Genomic DNA, 24,337 nt, shown 5'->3' with positions numbered 1-24,337 from the left:
TGATCTTGCACACAACTGCCCTTAGAATATGACATAAATTATGATGATTCGTGGATAAGAGATCACGCTTGAAGTAATCTTTTTGTCAGAATATGTTAACATTCTAGGGGAAAAAATGGTTCTTAGCATCACATACCCAGTTCTGACTGCCTTAAGAAATTGGTATATGCACCTTGGAACAGAGCATAGACCTAAACTGTAATGTTTTGTGTAGTCCTTGCTATTCATAATAATAAATAATAAAGCGTATGTGCATGTTAAGTTGTACATTTGTTTGGCTTACTGAGGCATGACCGTATCATACTTTTACCAGCTTAAATGATTCTCCTACTGTCATGTGCTTGGAACTACGATGCATTTATGTTTTGGTGCCTTATCTCACGGCTCTGTTCCAACTGTACTTGCATTACACTCCACAGACTGTTCCAGCAATTTAAAGCATGTCTCTACAATAAAAATGCTTTAGCAAAAGGACATCCTGTGGGCCAGTTTTAATGAAATAAAATTTCTGAAAACCCCTAAGGACCTTTTCCCTTGTGTGTAATTGTACAGCCATTTGCCTTTATTAGTAGTTATGTAATAGTTGTAACAATTTTAACGTAATTGTTATCAAAAGAAGATCGTAGTGGCAATTACAGGAGTTTGTGGAAAAGTGATATTAGATAAAATGGTAAATTCTTCCATGTCTTCAAGGAAATACAGGTGCTTGGGACAGAAGATTCAGCTTCTGTACAGATTTAGTACAGATTCGGTGTTCTGTAACCATGCAGCTTTCTGTACATCACATTGACTGGGGAAAAGCCTTTATTGCCTGTAGCATGGATAGATTTTAATGTTTTGATCTGTTGTTTCTTCTCGAACCTTAAACTCAATTCTCAAAGTGTGTCACCTCCAGGAATATCAGTGGTTGTGTCAGCAATTGCTCACTTCCCCGTATCTTTACTGACTGGGGAGGGTAGTGTGTTAGAGGTGCAAAAGAGGAAGGGTCCAGAGTGAAGTATGTAGGAGGAGGCAGATGGCTGTGGAAGGAATCACCAGAGGACAAGGGATTAATCTTAAGTCATTTTTATTGTATGCTTTGATTCTGTCTGTAGATAAAAGCTTTCCTAGTGTAACAGCAAAGGTTTGGGCAAATACAGTGTATATAAATCCTGTAAGTGCTGAGAATCACATGCACAATGTTATACAAACAGTGACAATAGACTTGAATGCTTGGTGAAGGGAGGTATTCTATGGTAGTAATGCTTCCCACGTTAATTCTAGACGTGTTGGGGGGGCATAATAATATTGATAATACTTGCAAAAAATTTGGTGTGAGAGAAAATGCAAAGCTGATCTTATTGACCCTGAAAAAACTTAATTTAATGAAAGCTTTTCTTTTTTTGTACAAAACATAAGGAGGTGTATCCAATACACTTCAGAGCTTTCTAAGTATGCTGATAAGTCATAAAATAAATGAGGCAGGGAGTGGTAGAAAAACATGTCCAGCTGTGCCAAGGGTCTGTTTGCTGTCAGGATACCGTTAATTAGCAAACAGATGCAGTTATGGTCTAATACTTGAGGGGTGGGAAAATGCATGGTTTATTGGGTTTATTTGACAATATAGTTACAATAAATAGTACAGATTTAGCTTAATTGCTCTATGCTACCCACTCCATTTCTCCTTCCTGATAGACTGATGTGTAAATGTACATGCATTACCACTTTAAAACGTGTTGGTGTTGTGATCTTCTCTGCCAGATACCTGTCTTTATTTTTGTGAGGTTTCCTCTCTTGCTGGGTTATTCATTTTCTTGGAGTAACTAATTTTGGATAGAACATACATTCACGTTATTCTGCACTTGCTTTTTATTATAGCTCAAATGATTGGATGTTACTTGACATAGAATAAGTAGTAGTGATACTTGAAACGGCATGTATTCAGTGGTCACATATGCAAGCATTTAATACCTGAAGGACACAAAAATAATTCTTACCTGTATTTGAAATAGTAATAGTATTGGTCTTAAGGGGTCAAATACTGTCTGTGACAGTGTGCTCTCAAGTATTTCAGAGCTGAAAACAGCATGCTAAGCAGTCAAGACACGAGTTCTCACAGAACAGGCACAGATTAACAAATAAAATTAAAAGCATGTGTAAGTACAGAAAACTAAATTAAGACGTTAATAGTTAATATAAAATGCACAAATGTAAAAGAATGTTTTCTTGCATTCTGATGTAGTGTTATGATATTTTTTTTTCTGGATTTATTCATCGGAGTATAGTGTTAGGTTATAAATTTGGCTTAAAAAAATTCCAGAAATTAATTTTTAAATAATCTTCTACTGTTAGAAGATTATAAACTTCTCATGATCCGGACGTTTTTATTAGCTTGGCTTACGTTCAAAATTGAAAAACTATTTTTAACAAGAGACACATGGTAAGAGCTTATGTGGTCTAATAGTATAAACACTGAATGTTGATCAATGAAAAGTGGCTAATATTAACTAGTTTTCTAATAAATATTGCCTAATTTTGTTGTTGCAAGCTCTGGTAAGTATCCATGGGTCTCTTCTTTCCTATGTACATGTAGGCATGCAACCTATGAAACAGCTTATGTTTTTTAGTAGAAAAACAAATAATAAAAGTACCTAGGGTTTTTTTTTAAAAAAAAAAAAGGGGGGGGGGAGAAGATCACTAAAACCTGACACAGTCAAAAAATTCAAATTTATGATCGACAGCCATAGTGTCCATTGTGGTTTTAAGTGTTTAAAACTTGTATTGAGCTGTCTTCTGCAAGTTTGAATTTTCTGCCTATCAAACTGCTTAATCTTAACATTTTCAATTTCATTTTGTATTCATTTAGAAGTGTTTTTCATATGTATATACACACAAGCATGTATACAGTAAGTGTGTATATGAACATATGTTTCAGTAAATGTACTAAGTGTTTGTGGAGTTAGTGCATGGAACGTTTCCTTTGATTTCCTAGACAGATGAATTGCATCTGAACTTAAATACAAGTGCTTGTTAAGAAATACTGTCACAGTGCTCCCAACTTTGTAAGCTTATACAATCAAGCTAAAAATAAGAAGCACTTGTGTGAGAACAGAAGTTTTCTTGTCTCTTATATTTGTTTAAATTATTATGGAAAAGTTGCTCAGTATTCTTAATGTTAGGATTTTATATTTGCAATTGGATTTTAATCATAGAATGTGTGTTGCCTCTGTCTCTTCAGCTTTTTAGGAGGAGCAGTATACCTCTGTCAGCTGCTGAAAGAGGGAAGCTAATATGTTGGGTTTTTTAGTCGTCATCTTGTGTATGGAAGCAAAGTTTTCTGGTTTAGTTATGCGTTATGTTAAATCCATACTGAGGTCTTGGTCATATGATTACTTAGGCAAATATTTTAGGTATATGAGCACTCTAATTTCAGTAAAAATGCTTTTGTGTTTGGTACAAAGTACCTATACAAGTGTGTGGAACATCGAGGACTGAAAATGCATCATCTGAGTTAGTATACAGAAGATTTTTCTTGCCAAAAAAATTTTAAAAAGAAACCTTTTCTATAAAAAGTTGATGTGGAAAAAGTTTGCATTGAGTCTTTCGCCCACCAGTTTCAATTTTATATGCTGCTAGTGAAGCCAAGTTTTTGTTGAAGGGCTAGGAATTTTTTTTCAACTGGGGAAAAAAAAAAGAAGTATTATGTATTTATATTTTTGCAGAAAGCATGATCCCTTTCTCCCTCTTTCTTTTTTTAACAGAAGAACTTGTTTCAATTTATTTTACATGTCTAACCATACAATTATCAATGCAGCATCCCATAACTAATGCTGACCCACTTTCCCAGAAAAAGATGTTCATTGTGCATTTGAAAGGTTGAAAAGGTTTTTGTGGTTTAAATGTTGTTACATATTTTACAGCATTAGGATCTATGGAATATTTTGACAACTGCAACAGTTCAATGAAGTTGGTAATTTCTTCTTTTAATTATTTTTCATTGAACAGATTTGGAGTTAAATTTTTAAGACTTGTGTTCTGGTATATTATACAGGAACATTTTGATGAAATGTATCATGAATTTTTTTATCTTACTGCAAATTAGCTAGAGATTATTGTCTTTAAGAGCAAGGTTATTAGCCCTTAAGCATAAGGTAACCACTGGTGCATAATTTTGACGAAACAGTGTGGTGTTCCTTTCAGCTAGTGATCGTACGTGTATGACTGCACATCCTCTTGTAGATGAGCTGATGCATGGGCTTCAAAGATTATCTGCAACACCCTAATCCACATACGGAGTGGGAAATGAGACTGGCTTTACGCATTTCATTAAGTAAAATACTGGTTGATATAAAGCTTCAGTTTTTTCCACTTCCTTCCCCATTCCCATACTAAACAAACTGCAAGTAGTGTCTTGAATTGTTTGAGATGTGTTAAACACAGTTTTGTTATCTAAATAGAGTATCTTTTAACACTAAAATTATTTATAAAAATATCTTCTCCAGATACATTGTTTCCACTTTTGTATGTGATGCCATTGTTTTCTAAACTTCCTCAAAAAATTCTACTTGGCTACTTCAAAAAATTAAAAACTCCCCTCAGTAGACCATGTGCTATTTTTAAAGCTCCCACCGCTCTTCCAACATCTTCCTATAGGAATTTGTGAAAGGTCGCCTGTCGGAGACCTGTAAAGAATTAATACATCTTGAACTGGCAGCTGCTAAATTTGAGAATGTTCTTAACCAGGGCAGGGGTGGGGAAAAGAAGCCCCAAAATAATACCTCTCCACCTCCCCCCAAAAAAACAACCAACCCTAAGAATTAAGTTTCACTAGCATCCTTATTAAGTTGCATTTAGATTTTTCCTTACATTGTTAGCACAGTGATGTACTCTACTCTGTGATGTGAAATTCTGTTTTTCTATCTGTTTAATTTTTAATAGGTAGGACATTAATCAGATATTAATCAAATCAGATATTTTTGATTAAATGCAATTATTTTCATAGTAAGGGGTAAAACTTTATTTTAAGTCTTCAATCTAAATTCTTAGTATGGGCAGTAGCCATGGAAATATTTTAATTTCAGTAGCCTGAACTTTCCTATGCTCAGCTCTGTAGGTAATATAAGGATACCTTTGGGTTACTAATCTGTAAAAAGTTAGTGTTTTCATTGTAATTATCCCGATTGTAGTTACTTTTGTATTTTTTACTTTAACTACTACATTTCCTTATGCTAAACATGTAAAGTTGAATAGAGAGCACTTAAAATAAAGCATACCTTTTTCAGTTTAAATTAATTTCCAACATACAGGTGTTTAAGAGTCTTATAGGATTATTTAATTTAGATGATAATTAAAGATTTACTTATCTAACACTTTAATTTTTTCATTAATATATGAAGTGATTGTAGTACCTTATTCTTAATTAGCTTCATACCTTAGTTATATGCATTAAAAATCCTAATACTGTTAAGAGAACTAACTTCTTTCTTATGTTAACAATTTTTGTAAATTATTTTTTCTTTTCTTGCAGCAAGGAGCAAATAACGCAGAAAAATTTGACTACGTAAGTTAATGTTATAACATTCCTTTTTTAACTAAATTCACTGGTAAAAGTCTCAAGATGGCAAGGGAATTGCAAATGAAATTTTAGTTATTTCAAATGTTTTCTCTTTTTATCAGTACTTGGTTGTTTGAACATTTAGTGATTTGGATTGCATTTGTAAAATCGTGTTACAAGGTTCCGAGTAAGGCTGGATTGAAAGTTCATCAGTTACAACTTTTCATGTCTGAAAATGGTAGCATGCTTTTCCCCCCTCCTCTGTCTCTAACAGGTGATGCAATTCATGAATAAAATGGCTGGTAATGAGTATGTTGGATTCAGTAATGCGACGTAAGTATTTTTTATTTACTTAACGAAGTTAGGTGGAAAATGCCTCAACTGATAGTTGGCATGTTGAGCTTATGGCAAAGTTTAGTTATTTGCATTGAAACCAGCATTTCATCCCTAATATGAGAGGGTGTCTTTGGCTTAAAATTTACAAGAACTAAAGTTGTGCATGTCCCTGACATCAGTGTGGCTAAATCTCACATAAAGGTGTTGGTTGCCTCTTTGAAATGTTACTATTCTGTCTGAACGCTCTGTTGGTGCTGTGACAGTGAGAGCTGTAAGTGCAACTCTTATCTTCCTGGCATTCATATTAAAAATTAAACTCTCCATGTTGATGGCTGTGTATCAAATACTTAGAAAGCATACTTTACACAATTGGGACTCTCTATGCTTTTTTACTCTGCGTATTTAAAATCTTTTCTAAAACAATTCCCCTCATTAATTCAATGTATAGCATTCCAAAAATCTTGAGAGCTTTTTGAGGCAGCGTTGGGAAAATCATAAAGATTACATATAGCAGAGTTGCTTCCAGGGTGCTGGTTGGCGTGTACCTGCAGAGAAGCAGAATGAGATAGCTAGTGTGTGTCCTGAGCTTTGTCAATGTAAAAGTGTTTACCATGGAAGGAACCAGACAGGCGAGAATTACCTGCCCTTGTACCCATACAGATTCCTCCTTTAGGTTTCATCCTGACCTTAATCATCACGATAGACAGTGCAGCCATCAGTCCAGTCACTATTTGACCTGCAGCTTGATCCTCCGAGTTTGGTCAGTGGTGTCAGTGAATGACCCTTTCACTACAGCTCGTGGTGGGATCTTTCATTCCACTACAGCCTTTTTAGAAACGCTTCTAAGAGCAGGATCTTACACTTCGTTGCCTTATCTCCAAGTCAGCTTACGTGCATGTAGGTAACCAGTACTGTGTGTATTCGGATGTCAAAGCTAATTCACTCCACCTGGGTCTACTGGGGTGAGCTTCTATGGCAATTTCTGTCCCATTAGTAGAATGTTTGTGTTCAGAAGTAATGTATCCTTTACATGCAGTTTTACTGAATTACATTACACGTCTCTGAAGTTCAGGGCTTTTTTTGAAAGGTTGATGTGTTGTCCTGTCTCTTTAAAATTTTTTTCTTATTTTTTTTATTTTAAGGTTCCAGTCCGAAAGAGAGAGTGGAGATAGGAACTTTGCAATTGGCTATTACTTAAAAGAAAAAAAGGTTGATCTCTTTTGTTTATTGTATTTTGAAGGCTGTGTGGTGGGGTTTTTTTCATAGTCTGTGAAGATTTTTAACTTATTTAATGTACAGTATGGCATAAATTAATACTCTATATGTTTTCACACTGTTACTCAAAATGCTGTCATTTAGAATGTGTGATACTTGTGTCATTCTAATAGAATACCTGTAATCTTTTTTTCTGTATCATAGCCCATGATAATTTGTTTTATTTCTGGTAGAATGTGTAATCTGTGCTGTACAGATGACTTTATAAAACTTAGATGCATTTTGCCATTTGCTGATTTAATGGTAATGAAAGCTGTACTGAAAAATATTTTAATACCTAGCTTATTGACCTCACTGCAGTGTTATTTTTAAATCTAATGTGATTTAATATTTCTACTTGTTACATCTAAATAGATACTTAATTTTAAATCTGCCTAGTGCTTGATATGCTGCCAAGAATATAGCTTAATTTATGTCTCTCTAAAAGCAATATTTAAAAAAAAATAATCATAATTTTAGTTAAAGACTCTATTTTTCTTCCTCAGTGCTTTCCTGAAGGCACGGATATGGTTGCTATACTAGACTTCTATTTTCAGGTAACTGACTTTAAAATTGAGACTCATTGTAGGCTTAGAATTACTGTTATAAGCAGTAGAAGCTGATGTGTTCATAGATACGAAGGCTTTAATGGCTTATGGTTAAACTTGTCAGCTTCTGTTAAACTTTGTTCGGAAATGAATGATGTACATTTGATATATCCAGTTTTGCTTTTGTTTAGGTGATGTAGTTAGGTGTCTTTATTGCTAATGCAAACTAGCAGTAGTCTTTAAAACACTAGTAGTCAGAAGCTTAAAATGTCTTGTATTACTTCAGTGAGTCTGACAAAATATTTCTGCTTCTTTGGGTTGCTGCTCTTCATTGTACTGTGAAGTACTTTAAAGTCCGTGTGTAACTGAAATAGTATATGCATGCTCTATTGTAAGCTCAAGTGTAGTGTTATAAATGAAATAATATGAATGTCGTTTTCTTGTATAATTCAATGCTGATGAGTAAAACAAAGAATCTAGTCATACATATTCTCCCCTGCCCCATTTTTTTTTTCCCCACTTTCAGCAAGTTATTTGCAACTGTCACAAAATGAGAACTCTGCAAGTGTGAGGTATTTTCTCAGTAAGGGTTTCCTAATGTTAAAACATTCACAGTTCAGTCAGCTCTGCTGCATGTAGTTCTCAAGAGGCAGTTCAACTTGTGTTACTGATTCAGTCTGCCTGGGATAGTTTAAAAAAAAAAAATAATTTCAGAGTTTAGTTCTCAAAATGAATCTGGTTTTGATTCATGAGACTTGCTTTTACTTATGCAAATTATAAACAATATTTTTTTAAATGCAAATTTTGTCTGAATTTTTTGTATTGGGATGCACCTGCTATAATCTTTAAATTGAATGACTGTTTATGAAGTAAGGTATATGTGATTAGCCTTAGTTGACCTCTTGTGTTGAGTTGGAAACTAGGTACATGCTAATAGTCTATTCTGAACTTCTGTTACTACACAACAAAGCTGATAATTTATTTGAATTTACTGTTTAAACATGCTTTTTAAATGCTTCGTATCCCACTGCCTCAAGTCCTGATATGCATCTGAGTGCAAAGCTACTCATAGGTTAAGAAATGCCAAAACTAATTTTTCTGATGTATTTTAATTTGGCCTCATTTTTGTGCATTACAATCTCTAATTTCATGACCACGTGTCATTCTGTTTTTTTCCCTTGCAAAATCCCCTTTTCACTCCATACTCAGAAAAAGGGCAGCTCATACACGAGCGGCAATTCTGTTTTCTTCTCACTGTACAATGCTTACTTTCCAACACTCAGATTCTACTTAAAAGGCTAGTTATTTCTTTTCTTTGGGTTTTCTGTAATGCTCCTTCCTCCCTTGTGTAATTGGGAACTTTCTGAACGGGAATAAACTTAATTTCCTATTGTCTCTGTAAAGTGAGGATGGGTTATTCTCATTTTAGAGAACCGAGGTACAAAATGCAGGTGCTTAAACTGAGAACCTAGAAACACTTTTTTTCAAAGTAGGTGATATTATGTAATACTTCATATGTTTAAAACACAGTTGCCATTTTAGATGCGTCTCTGACAATCTCTTGATTTGCAACTCCAGTTGATTGGACTAGGATGTATTGAGTTTGGCACCCGGAAAATAAGAATTCCAGGTAGTAACTACTCATGCAAACTTGGCTTAGGTAACTTCATGAAGTATCATGTAATGACTGTTTGGCAAAAGCAAGAATACAAGCACTAGTTTGTTTACTTTTCAGAGTAGCATTTCAACTTCAGGTTGAAACCAGCTTATCTTTTGGTTTCTGCAGAAATGAGGCAGCATCAGGTGATGGCATCATATCACATTTCCTGATGTGTCACCAAAGTATGTATAGTCTGTACTGAAGCAGGGATCCTGGGAGAAATTATCGTGTGGTTGTATCATTAATATATCAAAAAGCATATATGAGAGAAGGGTGAAATAAGGCTGCATCAATAGGAACTGCTGGCAGTAAGATTTGCATGTGCTAGAGTTTGCAGCTTTAAAATGTACTTTTAATTGATGTGTGTGGTCTTCTAAGGCTTAAAAAAGCCACACAAAACAAACTCATATTGGAAAAACCCAGTCATTCTGTGGCTTTGCCATTTAAGCAGATGCAAAATACTGAGATCGTTTTCCAGACCTCTTCCTCTCAAAGGAACGTAAGGGGGGGCGGGGGGAGGAATCAAGTGGAGACACTAACCCGTGTAAAATACTATCCCAAACTATTAAGAGGGCTTACAAACACTGTTGCTGGGATCTTTATAGCAGGAAGATTCAGACCATATTAATTGATGCTACTAGCGTCACCTGTAACAAATGTTATGCCAGAGGTTATTTTATGAAATGTTATTTCTCTAAAGACGTACTATTGATCCTGCTATAGTTGGCCTTACTGTGCTAGAAATATCAGTTCTTATAATCTCAATTTCTTTTTCATAAGCTTTGCTCAATAGAAGTAACGTGTGAATCGGCAAGTGTGATGGCAGCAACTCTGGCTAATGGTGGCTTTTGCCCAATCACTGGTGAAAGAGTACTGAGTCCTGAAGCAGTCCGGAATACCTTGAGTTTAATGCATTCCTGTGGCATGTATGACTTCTCAGGACAGTTTGCCTTCCATGTAAGTAGTTTTCAGTTATTAATTGTAGCTGACCAGGAAGATTAATCTTGTTTTCCATGTTCCAGGGCTTGCTTGCTTGCTTCTGGGGGAGGGGAGGGGCTGTTACATGAATTGTTTAGGAATTGAACACACCATATAGGAAAATCTCATCTAGAATTCATGGCACTACTAGCACACCATACCTTACAGTACTTAGTATTCTGTACCACTTCACATTTGGGAATCCTTTTCATGTTGAAACATAAATTCTGTCCCTAAGAAAGACTGTTCATGAGAGAAAAATAGGTGGTTGATGCAGATGTAACTGGAAACAGCATAACTGAAGAAATCCTGCTATATGGTAGTAAAGGATAGCAGAAAGCCTTTGCAGACAATTACTTTTTCTTCATTGACGCAGGCTGTTTCATGAATTCTCCTCATGTGTTGTAAAAGTGGCTGTCGTACACAGCATATGTACCATGCTTCTGTTTTCCAGCAGTATGTTTCTTATATGTAAGTATTTCAAGATGTACTGCATCTTGTTTTGAGCGTTTTTAGTTTTTCCTCATTGCATACGTGTAACATTGATTATGATGCTTTGTGTGACCTAAAAGTTATTGCCTACAGAGCTATGGGGATATGTGACACGTTAGTTCCTGTTGGGAAAAAGCAATACCTTTATCCAGATTGTAAATAAGTAGGTTACTGTATGACTTCATGGACAGGCTCTTCTGTTTTCTTGGGTTTTTGTTTTTTCACCTTTTCCAGTCAAGGTTTTTTTACATATAGCTTTGTACTACTGCCTTGTTGCAAACTGTTCATGACAGATGTACTACTGCTTAGTCATAATTGCTTTTTTATAATAGATTTGAATTATCTTTTTCATTGTATTACTGACACTCTGTTTTACTGAGAGCAAATAGCTTTGTGATTGTGTACATCATCTTGTCACAAATTGCGCTTCAGGTTACTGTGTATCTGAAAAGAGATAAGTAATAATGCTTTCCCAGCTTAAAATGCTTTCTGGATCTACATTTTATGAATGTTGCATAATAATATTCAGTAAAGTGCTAATGCATAGCGTTACAATAGTGAAGAATGTTTGCAGAGGACAGTAATTCTCTAATTATTCTATAGGTTGGTCTTCCTGCAAAATCTGGAGTTGCTGGTGGGATTCTTCTGGTTGTTCCTAATGTCATGGGCTTGATGTGTTGGTCACCTCCTTTGGACAAGATGGGCAACAGTGTTAAAGGAATTCACTTCTGTCATGTAAGCAGCATTGCCTTTAGTGGGGTTGTTTTGGTTTTATTTTTTCCTTTTGCAGCTGACGTTTACTGAGCTTCAGTTAGTGTAGCTGAGATCTAAGTGAATTAAGTTCTGATTCGTTACTCTTCCATACATAGCAAGTTTCATCTGATCCAAGGATGAAAGTCCAAGAAGAGACATTTGCATTTTAGTAATAAATAACCCTTTAATTCAGTGCACATTAAGAAAATATGATGCCAGAAACACTGGGAGAAATCTATTGTGGAAAAGCTTTGAAAAGGAACACTTCACGAAGTAATGAAAGAGCTGGTCTCTTGTATACTGCATTAGAAGCTGTAGAGCTCTACTTACAGAGTTCTTTTCCTTTCCAGTCATAAAGTAAACGATTTTCAAAACATTGGAAATGCAGCTGTTATTTCATTACAATAAAGGAAAAAGATTCTAATGAAATATTGCTGTTCTGATGTATTTTCTAAACCGATTTTTGTAAACGATCTGGCATAAAACATGTCTTCATAGATCTGACCCAGTTGTTGGGCAAGCTCTTCCTGGCTTTGTCCCTTGCTTTTGAAAGGGCTGTGGACAGTCTGTTGAGAGCAGCATTAGAAGCAGGAGAGATTTTGTAGAGTACTTTGTAAGGATTAATAAAGATGTTTTGTGGTAGAGGAGAATGTAAAAGATGTTGCCGTCCTTCCCCCCCCCCCCCGCCCCTTAAAACCACTTTGTAATACCGATTAATTAATTATAAATGGAGGTGGAAAGGTCTCAAAAAAGAGACTAGTAGGCTGTCTAAAGCCCCATAGGAAAGGTAAGGGTAATGCTTTGAAGTTGGAAGGCATAACTAGGCTCTTCTGTTTTCTTCCCCCTGCCTTTTTGTTTTTTAAAGTAGTGATGACAGTTAAGTTGCAGTCATACTAGTTTGAATGGACTTCTGTTCCTAGGGTGAACACTTGTATGACTGGTCTTCACTTAGTTTATCGACAACAGCATGGGATTTACAGTATGCAAAAAGTTTAATTCATGGGGATGAGCAGCAGTTAAAACTTTTCATACTTCTATTTATCTAACATCTGCACTGCTGCAAATTAAGAGTACTAAGAAGATACTAATTCTAGTTTAAATACTTTAAAGTTTCATATGAAATAGTCTTTACTTGATAATTTAAATATAAAATTATAGAACAGTAGGTAGGCGAAGGATTTACTGCATTTATTCTGTGTTATAATGAGACCTAAAAACGGATAGATGATCATGGTATACAAGTAACAGGAATGTAACATTCACTTTACAGAACTTTGTGTTATATTTTTAAATTATAACCTTTCATGTTGTAATTCAAACTGAATTAAAATCCATTATATCACACATTTTCTTGTTTCATCTTTTTGAGTGAAGTTTTGTATACTAGGCTAGCCAAGACTATTCTTCCTGTTTCTGAAGTGTTTCATACAGCTGGAGTAGAAATACATTAAAACAGACATTTTGCAAATTGCTGTTTGTTTTGTACTTCTTAAAGGAATTTAAAGGTGTTATTAGAACTTAATCATATCATTGAGTTATTTTCAAAGGGCCTTACAGACATTGGTATTGATTTATTAAATAAGCTCTCTTATTACTGGTTTAAGTTACTAGGATATGATGTAAAACATAAGTGGTAGTATTATAAAAATCTCATACGCATTTGACTATCATATGCAAATAGTAATGTATGTTCTTTAAATATTTGCAGGATCTGGTTTCTTTGTGCAATTTCCATAACTACGATAATTTGAGACACTTCGCAAAAAAGCTTGATCCTCGCAGAGAAGGTGGTGATCAGCGGGTAAGTTAACATGTATGTTTAGTGAGTATTGCTTGTAGACATGAGAAGAAATAGGAAAGTTCTTCTTTAAATCCAAAACTGCTCAATGACATGTATTGCATCAAAGCTTTCAGATAAACTAGTTAATTCACATGACTAGTGGACACTTACCTGGGTGGACCACACTATCATAGGGTTTTTTATAGAAATTTTTCATAGTAGATTTGTAACTCCATTTCATGCAGTTCATCTCCCGTGCTAGAGTAAGTATATGGTATCTGATAAAAGTTGAAGAGTTTTACTGTACTGGTTGCCTTTAATAAAGATTTGACCAGCTGGTGGGCTTAGCCTTTCTGTTCTGTGCTGCAATGCATGAGATGTTTAGCATTTTTTCACAGTGCTATGTCTGAGACCACATGACGTGCTGAGAGTTGCACAGGCAGTGAATTCAGGTGTTACAGTGCTGTAGACAAGTGCCCGTTACTAAGGAAGCTGTGTAAGCAATCTCTGGGAATGAACTGAATCCACTCCAGCTACATGTATAAAAGATGAAAGAGTGAGGGTCCTTCAGATAAGGAAAACCTCTGCTTTTATTACCATTGATGTATTAACTAAGGCATGAAGATTTCAATAGGAGAAGATCCAGTAGAATGATTTTAAAGAGCTTCTATTTGCATGTATATGTCTAAAAAATACCCAGTTTGGAATTGGAATTTTTTATAACTGGAAAAGAGAAAATAACGGTTTATGTGAAGAGGTGAAAAACATGAGTCTGTTAGCATTGACTGCAAGTATGGATTTTTTTTCCTTCAAATACACTAATAAATAATGTATGTTGCTTGAACAACTAGCATTCCTTTGGACCAATGGACTATGAGAATCTCCAGCAAGAACTTGCTTTAAAAGAAACAGTATGGAAAAAAGTGTCACCTGAATCAAACGAGGACATCTCCAGAACCGTAGTGTATAGAATGGAAGGTCGGGGAGAGCAGAACTAAACAAATGGGTTCTAGCTTCATTAAATTCTTCATTTTAAAAACCCTCAAGCATCTCTAGATTTAACTTTGATTTGAGTATTGTTTGCCTGGTGTTTCATTTCTATATATACATTTTGTGTAAATTCTGTATGCTATACCAAAAAGATTGTCAAAGTTCAAAGGGGGGAGAAAAGCACATGCAAACAACAAAAACCAAAACTGTTAACTGACTTTTGTAGTTACTTAAACACATTTACTTCAAAAAAAAAAAAAAAAAAAGAAAAAGGTAAATCTGAATGTTTTCAAAGATATACCACTTCTGTGTATATCTGTTTATTTTTGTTTCTATCTAAGAATTTTAAGTAAATTAACTTTAGAACTAAGCAAGATCTTACAATGTGTCCTCTGATCAGGGTCAGCATGTAAAGATAGAAGAATTTAATTAAAAATATAAAGTAAAATAGTGTCAGCAAAATACAGCAAATTCATGAATCTCTCAATAATTGTGTATTAAGTGGAGATAGGTTCTGAGTCATGTTATTATTGTAACCCCTTGTGTAAGATGAGCTTTCAAATTGCTTTTGAACAGAAATGGATCCTTTGGATATGCCATGTTAGTGAAGATTTTTTTAATCAGACCTTTAGTAATTATTAATGCTAACATTTAAATAAAAAGAGCAAAAATAGCTGGGGAGGACTGGGAGAAGGAGGGGGGAACCTGCCTGTTTGCAAGTTAACTAATGCAGCAGAAAGATTTCTTACCAAACTATTTTGAGTGTCTTGCTAGCTGCTTGTACTGCCAGCTGGTAGTTATGACTCAGAAGTCTGCCTTACTGATCATGCTGTGCTCCACCCTGGAGAGGAATGTAAGCAGTCTTGGTTTTAGAGTGGTAATAACCCATCGAGCAGTGAGCAGGAAATATATTCAGAGCAAAGCAGATAGGCAGATATTATTAAAACTGCTTACAATTAACTTATTTTTCAACTGCTAGTATGTGTGCATGTTCATATATAAGATCAGTGGTTTCGTTTACTTACAGATGAGCGAATTTTTAAAAAGTTACCATTAATTGCTACTTTTAAAAATGATAGTGAGTTTGCACCTCTGTCAGCCAGCTAAGAAACAAGACTTGCATTCTTCTACAGGCAACTGCATCTGTTCGTCTGCATAATTTGATAACTTTGAGTATCCTGAGTAGAGTGTATCTTGAAATGGTATATGTAAGCTTCAGATAGGCTCAGTAGGCAATGCTGGACAGAGGGCACAGACTCGCTGAGTTCTTGACACTTGTAGCTGTTAGATTCTTAATGATGCTAAAAATCTTAAAAAATTTATTCTCTATTTTTATAAAGTTTTCCCCTTGAAAAGTTTGCAGATAATTTGATATATCCCTCCCCCTGTACACATCATGCAGAATCCTGTTTATAAAACTGTCGAAAACTTGTCCAAGTAATGATAAATGGTATTAGCTGGTTAGTATTTTAAGAGACAATGACAGATAATTCGTTAGTAACATCTCCACCCCTTCTCCCTGCCCCCTCCCCCAATCCCTCTCCTTTTAGTTTATCTAAAACTCCAAAATGCATTCATACGTGAGTTTTGCATAAGGGAGGGTTAGGTTTTTCCTGCCCCTTTTTGTCCTATCAGGATGTTTGTGAATTAAGGAAGATGCATAAAGAAAGCTGATGTTCTCAGAGAAAGCAAGCTGTTGTTAATTACTCTGTTTAGGTATTAGTTTTGTATAAACATTTGAAGTTAAGCTCTGACTAAACTCTGAATAATCTTCATCTAGCAGTGTATGGTAAAAGGATGGGCTTCCTGTCTTTGAAGCCTAGGATTAAAATGTTTAAGCAAAACAATAAAGAATATCAATTTTCAGTGAATTTGAAGTCCTGCTGGGATGAAGAGGTAAATCTGTGGTGCAGATGTCATTAATAAATGTCAGTTGTAAATTGCTGAATAATAGCTGTTTTATAATCTTATCACTGATGATAAGGTTAGGTTTGTCAGTGCTTATCTTGAAAACAAAGTAAAATAAGTAAAGGCAAAGTCTTGAATTATAAAAATGTCTCACCTGTTTGAGGATTTTACAGTAAACTAGTAGTTACAGAGGCATAACAAGTATTCAGATCCTGCAAAACTACATGTCTTTACCTGAAATACCCTCAGTTGCAAGAGGGAACATAATGTGTCTGTGCTGCTAATGAAAAGTATTTACAGTGATGACATGTTGCTGGTTAAATTACTGATTTAATTAAAAAAGGAGAATGTATGATGCAGGACTTGCCTGATCTAATTCTACACACGTTATTTTCTGGTTTTTAGTACTGTTTGAAGCTAATTCTAAAAACATGGTTGAAGATGGAAAATTGTTCCATCTGGGTTTCAACTTGAAAATAAAAATCTTTACCGTTATTTATGTTTGTCAGTTACAAAACTTGTGGTAGAGGCAAGTCCTGCATGGGAAGTATAAAATTAAGGAAAGTACTAGATCTTTAATATGCATAATAAGAATATTTAGGGTACAGCCTACACAATCTTTACTTTAGAGAGATATATATATTACAGGTCTGTAATATATGCTTTTGAAGCCTGTCTCAGAATTTAAGCCAGCCTCTAGTTAGGAGGGGTCAGGAGGAGAACTCCTTTGGACCAATTCTTGTGCAACTTCCCTACCCTCACGAGCTCTTGTTCTGGCCTGCCGTGGCTGCAGATGGCTCTGGTTCATGGCAGGGTACGCAGATAGCTGGGACCACAGGCAGGTCTGCCGTGATGGCTTACCCACGCCTGCATTATGTTTGGTGAGCGGGTCTGAACGAACGCGGTGATAGAGGCTAGCCATTGAATGTCTGAAGTCTGCAACGGTTTTAGTGTTCACCTGTGCTACAGTAATAGCAATTCTTGATATTCAAGCATTTTAGCTGTTTGTTTGTTTTTCTTTGTCAGCATCATTAACATTTCATTAGAAATGTAAATGCTTTTTAAAATCTTATTTTAGCATTTGTGTTGTACTTTTTGGCTCAGTTGTTAAGTTACCTGTCTCGTTTTCCATTTTTCATTTGCATTGTATGTTATTTATGTATCTCGATTTCCAGCATGCTTATTTTTGTATTGTTTAATAAATTTATTTTAAGCTGATTTTTATTGTATTTTTTTTTCCTCTCAATGGAGAACAGATTTGTTCAAACACATTTTTGAGACTGAAGTGAGAGAGCGAGCACTCTGTTCTAAAAAAGATAAAGTTCTGGAAAAGTAGGTGGAATAAGCAGATTGAGTTAAACCTGTCAATGAAAACCTTCCTAAGATTTCTTAAACATTTTGTGCAATAATCTAATTTTTCTCTTTGAACTGTTACCTTAGAAAGTTGAAAGCAAAAATCAAAGTAGGAAAACTTTCTCACTGTGACTTTTCTAATAAAAATGTCGTGGTGCAGTAGGTTATTAACGTCACTGTGTATTTGTGTGGTTTTGAAGACACTAATTCAGTCACTTGGGAAATACGTGGTTAATGGTACCAGTGCCAGGGTAGTAACTTGATCCTGAGCACTATGAAGTGAAAAATATAGCTTGTGAAAATCACGCATAGCAAGGAAGGTGGTCCAAAACCCACATCCTTGTAGTAGCAACAGTGGGGTGTGAACAACAGTTGAATCTGGGTTCCTGGCAAAGCACTTGCCCTTTGTCACAGGCTTACTTTTTTTTCCTCATTAAAATTTATTCGAGATACTAAATAGTAAATGTATTTATAATGTGATGATTCCGAGGCAAGGTTTTGTCACTAGAGCCACGCAGCTACTGAGGATGGCTGTAATGATTAATTTAGCTTTTCTGTAGATTGGTTTATAAACTGCAGTTACTTGTACTAGGTTTTTAAAATTAGCTCTATGTTCATTGTACATAAAATACCATATATATAAAAAGACTTTAAATGTCATAAAGGTGAGGAAAGGTAGAATAGTAATAGATGCAAAGAGAGTGCTACAGGTGATTTACTGTAGAATTATTTTGGCTCTTAAATTTTGGTTTTCATTGGGCATTTGTGTCAAAAGACCAGCGGGTGCGTAGATGAATAAAAAGGCAATGGAGTCAGAAGAGGGTGGGTGGAAGAGGGGATAGAGTATGGTGTTTTTTCATGGTTCTTATTTCTCTTGGTCTTGATACATACATGTCATTGATGCACAGTAGTTAACTGTGAGCAAAGTAGTTAATTATGAGCTTCATAATTTATATATGATGTTTTAGTATCATAAACATCAGTTGTAGGCTTTTACTATTTTATTTTTTAAACTTTTAAAAATATTTCTGTAGTTTTCTGGTGGGAGTTCAAAAGCAGTAATTCCAGTGAAAGAAGAATAGACTTTTTTCAGCGAAGTTCTTAGTGGGATGACTAAATACACCTAATAATTTATCTTCAGTGCAGAGTCTCTTTGAGGAATTTGAATGTCAGAAATGTTTATAGTCGTTTCAGGCATGGCAAGAGGCTTTAAATCAGGCAGCAATCTGACTAAGCCTTAATTATTTTTTTCATCATGCTAGTATCTTGTCTGTTTGGCACTTCTTGTCCTGTCTAGAAAACGCATGACTAAGTAATGTGCATAATGACATGCTTTTAAAAGATGGGTCATGCACAGCCCCATTTTTCTTTCAGGAATTTATGTCCTGGTCTGTAGCAGTTTGTTGCAGTCTAAATTACTAAACTACCTACTTTGAATCAAGTGTGGTTTCCAATTTACCATTTGCTCCTCCTAGAGAATATTGTGTACAAAATCGAAATGTCCTGTTTCCTTTTGCTTTTCATACAAGTAGAAGTTAGTTTTCTTACTGGCTTCTAATACCGCTGGATGCAGACTTCTGATGTCACACAAACACTTAGCATTTAAAACTTTTTGCAAGACTTAAGAGTGGCACAGCTTTGCACATAGTTCGGTTACTTCTGAAAACACACATTTCTTCTGTGTGTAGCAGCCCTTACGTAACGGTTACATCTGAAGCTGCAGTTTGACTAAATAAAGCCCTATGGTAGAGTTTAGGCTGGCAGAAGTGTGGTGGTAGTGGCAAGTTGTTTTTTTTGTGGGGTTATTTTAACCAGTTTAAGTAGCTTAAACAGAACTTAATTTAGGTAACGAAGCTGACGTGGATGCATGACCTAGAGTAAGGCTGCTAGAGTAAACTGGACCATGCAGATTTTTAAAAAGACAGGCGTGTTTACGCGCTGGGAGAATAATAGACACTTTGACACCTTGGCACTAAGGCTGACGAGGAAACAGGGTTGAAGGAAGGACAAGGGGAAAAGGAAAGAATTCTAGAATGCTTTTCTACACTCAAAAATGTTCCAACCAGCCTTTCACGTATTCCATTTATGCAGCGGGCATGCGGGGGGGGGGGGGGGCGTATCTGTTGTAAGGTAACGCTTCCTGTTTTAGCTGCTGCTCCGCTCTAATTTTGACCTAACTGGCACATAGCTGGTGCCTTCTGTAGTGTCGTCCGTATACTTTACTGATAGCTTTTGCCTTCTGCAAGCATAACTGGTATCTTCTGCATATCTTCTTTCCATATTTCCTCTGATGCCTTTATCTGATCAGTTACTGCAGGTCTTCTCTGGTTAAGTAGCACTATTATTTTGTTAATTATGGGCAGTTGGTAGTGCTTCTCCTGCTAGAGATCAGTGGACATAAATTTCATTATTATTTGGTCAGACTTGGAATAAAGTCTGACTTTTCCCACCCCATATTTGCATTTCAGTTAATCTGTTTGGCATCATGATTTTTCAGTGAAATTGCTTGAATTTGATTCTTACTTTTACATTGTTGAATATTCTGAAAATTAGAAGTAATTGTTTTGATAACACAGTCAACAAATATCTGTTATTTTCTTTGGAAGGTTCTTTAATAGCTAAGTGCTATTGTTAAGTAGGCTGCTCATTTCAGTTGCCAAACAGCTGGTATACAGAATTTGAAGTATTCATGTGTCGTTACAGAATTCTTGTGCACACTGTAAATTGGGAATTTATCTTCATACTGTTTCTTTTCTTAAATTGGGTCAATTTTACCTAGCTGGGTGCAATCATCATAACCCATTTGTATGAAGTGCAGGAGATCCTAGTGACTGTAAGCAACCTAAGAATGAAACCATAAGGTTGTAGAGCTTGGAAGGGATCTCTGGAGATCATTTAGCCCAACCTCCTGCTCAAAGCAGGACTTAACATCAGTTAGATTATGTTGCTCAGGGACTTCACCGGTCAAGTGTTGAAAACCTGATGGGGTTTCTGTAACCTCACTGGATAACCTGTCCCAGTGCTTTACCACTTCCGTTGTGAGGAATTTCTTCCGAACTTCCAGTTGAAATTTTCCCTTTTTGCAGCTTGTGATGGTGACTCCTGTCTCTTCACTGTGCATGATGAGCTTACCATCATGTGGAAATCTGTTGGCCTTTAGGGCATCCTAGAAGTGGCATAGGTAAAAATGGCTTTTGGTCAGCAATAATGAACATTTTCATCTCCTGCTGTATTTTCCTACTGGATCCTAAATATTTTTTTAAGTATACAATTGAAAATAAAGTGGTTTAAGGATTTGAAAACTCTGTATTCCCTTTATTTTTCTATTAAAGTGTAGCAGGCTAAATGCAAATGTGGAAGTATGTTATTTGCTGCGGGACAGCATGTTACTATTAGGACCCCTTGTGATCAGAGCGCTTATCACAACAATGAACTGGGAACACAAGTGGAGTGATAGGAAGAGATAATGTTGCTTGCTTCCTGTTGATGTCATTTGCTAGTCCAGCTTTTTCCTTGAGGCAGGCAACTTTATTGTTTGTTCAGGAATTACTCATTCAATATCAGCTTTTTTGGACTGGTAGACCTGGTTTTGGTTATATGTGTAGCTTTGGCTTTCTGATGGTAAGTGCATTTCACACTTCTTTAAAAGGACTTGGCTTTTAAACTTCTCTAACCTGTAATCGTTTCAAGACAACTAGTTAATACATAATCTCGGTCTCAGAATAAACTGTTCTGATCAAATGTGTTTAAAAAAACCCCAACACCTGTGCCATTGCAGAAAAGGATTAAGAACTATGATTGAGGACATGAAGAAGCAGGCTAAAACACCTGAGTACATTTTGCCCCATATACCAACGGCTGATGGGGAATAATATGACTCTTCCCAGGATTTGGAGATGAAACTCTGGAGGTGGAAGATCTGTTTAAGCTAATATTTCTGATGTAAGAAAACCAGATACTGAATAAATAGTCTAGAAATTAGAAGGTGGTTTCTAGAAACTTGTTCCTAATAGTTTAGAATCAACCCTCCCAACGAGAGTAGAGTGCAAACCTCTGTCAAGACTTCCCTTACTCTGCTTTCAGTCTGTAGGGTGTAGTCAGTCTCTTGCTTCTGAAATTCCAGTAAATATAGTTTGAGAACGTCCTCCTTTATTTTGGGAATAATTCTAGCTCTGAGTCCTGAAGTTAAGAGTAGACTGTCATCTATAAATGGCGAAGTACCTACAGCCTGGAAAGCGGGAGCATTAGTCTACTTGGAAAGCGGGAGCATTACTCTACTCGGTTGTGTGGGTATCAGTCGTAGTCAATAGGTCCTTGAAAAGGCAGACGTTCTTTTGTCCTGTCTGCTTAATACAGCTAGTGTCACTAAAGCACCCATCAGCATTCTGCTTTATTCATCTGACTATCGTTGATCCCAGTCCTTTGGTCCCAAATCTTGCAGTGTTAGTAATGTCTGTATCCACTACTTCAAAGGCTCTTGTTTTTTTTCCTGTATCGAGAGTCAACTGGTCAGTGTTCATTCTTCTTGTTAAGTTCTCTGTATATATTCTGTATGCTTTTTGTTGCAGAAGTGTTTGAAGGGGTTAGCCTATGAAAGGACTGAACAGGAACTACCAAAGTCCCTATCAGGAGATGATGATGACCCTAAGATTCCTGTAATAGTTTTCTGCAAGAATTATTATTTTACCATTTTGGAACTTCCAGTCATCATAATTAACTGACAATACATTATTTCACTGCTGATAAGAAATGCTGAAAAAGTTTGACAGCAAAGTTAAAGCCTTTGAGAGGGTCATTCTTTTTTTTCCGCATAACTTTGCTGCTTTGGACATGGCAGCAAGATTCAAGTATTGCCAGCCAAAATACTGATGGCAAATGCATAGCACCTAAAACTGAAAATTTGCCTGGACTTCATCTTCTGACTTGAATGGTGAAAGTCTTTATGCCTCTTTATGCCTTAAATATTTCACTTGATCTAGTAAACTTTTTGCTGAAATAATTTGTCTACCTACTATTCCTTTGTCGTACCATTCATGGCAAACAACACAGTGGTAACATTTTTTGTCATCAGGACAGGAGCCAGGCCAGCTTTTGCTGTTACTCCCTCTTGTTAAGTCATGGTTCTCTGGAATTGCCTGATTCACTATAGTTAACTCTAATTTGGTTTTCCTTATTAAGTCTTCAAAAAATTTGCCTGCTGGCACAATTTGTGAGTTTGTGAATGTCCGTGAAAGGTGGTTTGTTTTCTAAATAACCTGTCAGTATGTGGAATCAGCCAACTTTAGGTCTTGAGTCTAGTGAGAGATGATTAAATTTTTTTACTTCCTATTTTGGGAGTTTTGTCAGTGATATGCTTAATTCAGTTGTCTCCAAAAGTAAGAAGTGGGTTAATTCATTGATACCGGAAGTCATCAGAAACAGCAGGTAGAACCAAGCATGACCATGCTCATTGTAATCAAGTCAAGGCAGTTTTGGTACTCAAGTTTCTCTGCTCTTTCCAGTATTCTTACCTTTTCAAATCAATGTAATCATCCCCAAAACAAAGGTCATTGGGTATGAAGCAAAGCGTAAGACATCTGCAAGTAACTGTTAGTGAGTAGCACTAGAGATTAGCTACTCTTCTACCAGACTCGTCTTTGGCCAAGCATGCATGTGCACAGGGAGGGAAACTCTTCAGGCACTGCATCATTATCGAAGCCCTGGTAAAGCTTCTGCATTAGTTACTAAAGGCCTCCTGTTAGTGTTGAATAAATTAGGGTCACCTGTGAGTTGTTCAGAGGTATCCATGTCAGAGTGATACTGGCTGTGTTCATCCTAGTACCTGGTTTTAATATTGTGTACCATAGTTGTGTATAAGGGAATATTAAGGCCTTTTTGCAGGAATTATCCTCCAAATAGAGATGTTTCTGTTCCTGAGATCTTGTAATCTAATACTGCTGGAGTCGATGGCTCTGACTCTTGTGCTCTGACTTGCATGTTCTTTTTTCTGTGTACCCCTTGAACCAGCTAATCTTTAATGGTAGTTTTAGAAGGGGAAGGACACAATCAATCATGCACTGCTCTTCCCACATTTCCCGCTGTCATGCCGAGTATCCCTTGCCCCTAGTGATGGCACAGGAAAGGAGAAACTGCCCCATCCATGCACCCTGGACGTTCTTACGATATTACGTGCTCTTTTATAGATAAAAACAAGTTTGGATGCTCTGGTTTGGGGGAAGAGGCTTGTATGCAGGGATTCAACTACATTTCGGTTTGTGCATTCTCCTGGAGAGACTGACTGCTCATGCCTTGGATGGGTGCACTCTTCGCTGGGTAAAGAACTGGCTGGATGGTCGGGCCCAAAGGGTTGTGGTGAATGGAGTCAAATCCAGTTGGCGGCCGGTCACAAGCGGAGTCCCCCAGGGCTCAGTTTTGGGGACGGTCTTGTTTAATATCTATCGATGATCTGGATGAGGGGATTGAGTGCTCCCTCAGTAAGTTTGCAGCCGACACCAAATTGGGTGGGAGTGTTGATCTGCTTCAGGGTAAGAAGGCTCTGCAGAGGGATCTGGACAGGCTGGATCGATGGGCCGAGGCCAATTGTATGAGGTTCAACAAGGCCAAGTGCCGGGTCCTGCACTTGGGTCACAACAACCCCATGCAATGCTACAGGCTTGGGGACCAGTGGCTGGAAAGCTGCCCCGCAGAAAAGGACCTGGGGGTGCTGGTTGACAGCCGGCTGAATATGAGCCAGCAGTGTGCCCAGGTGGCCA

The 24,337-nt window shown here is 36.5% G+C and overlaps 1 protein-coding gene across 1 annotated transcript in view; it reads left to right on the top strand.

Annotated features, from left to right (window-relative positions):
• Positions 1–24,337, top strand: part of GLS (glutaminase) — a 68,629-nt gene that overhangs the window by 26,759 nt on the left and 17,533 nt on the right. Inside the window, 7 exon segments of the mRNA XM_059820103.1 lie at positions 5,507–5,539; positions 5,808–5,866; positions 7,012–7,078; positions 7,630–7,680; positions 10,112–10,288; positions 11,405–11,536; positions 13,263–13,355. Of these exon segments, the coding sequence (XP_059676086.1) occupies positions 5,507–5,539; positions 5,808–5,866; positions 7,012–7,078; positions 7,630–7,680; positions 10,112–10,288; positions 11,405–11,536; positions 13,263–13,355 (612 nt within the window).

The sequence above is a fragment of the Gavia stellata genome, chromosome 8, assembly GCF_030936135.1.
Source record: "Gavia stellata isolate bGavSte3 chromosome 8, bGavSte3.hap2, whole genome shotgun sequence".
NCBI lineage: Eukaryota > Metazoa > Chordata > Aves > Gaviiformes > Gaviidae > Gavia > Gavia stellata.
This window is presented reverse-complemented; position numbering and strand designations above follow the sequence as displayed.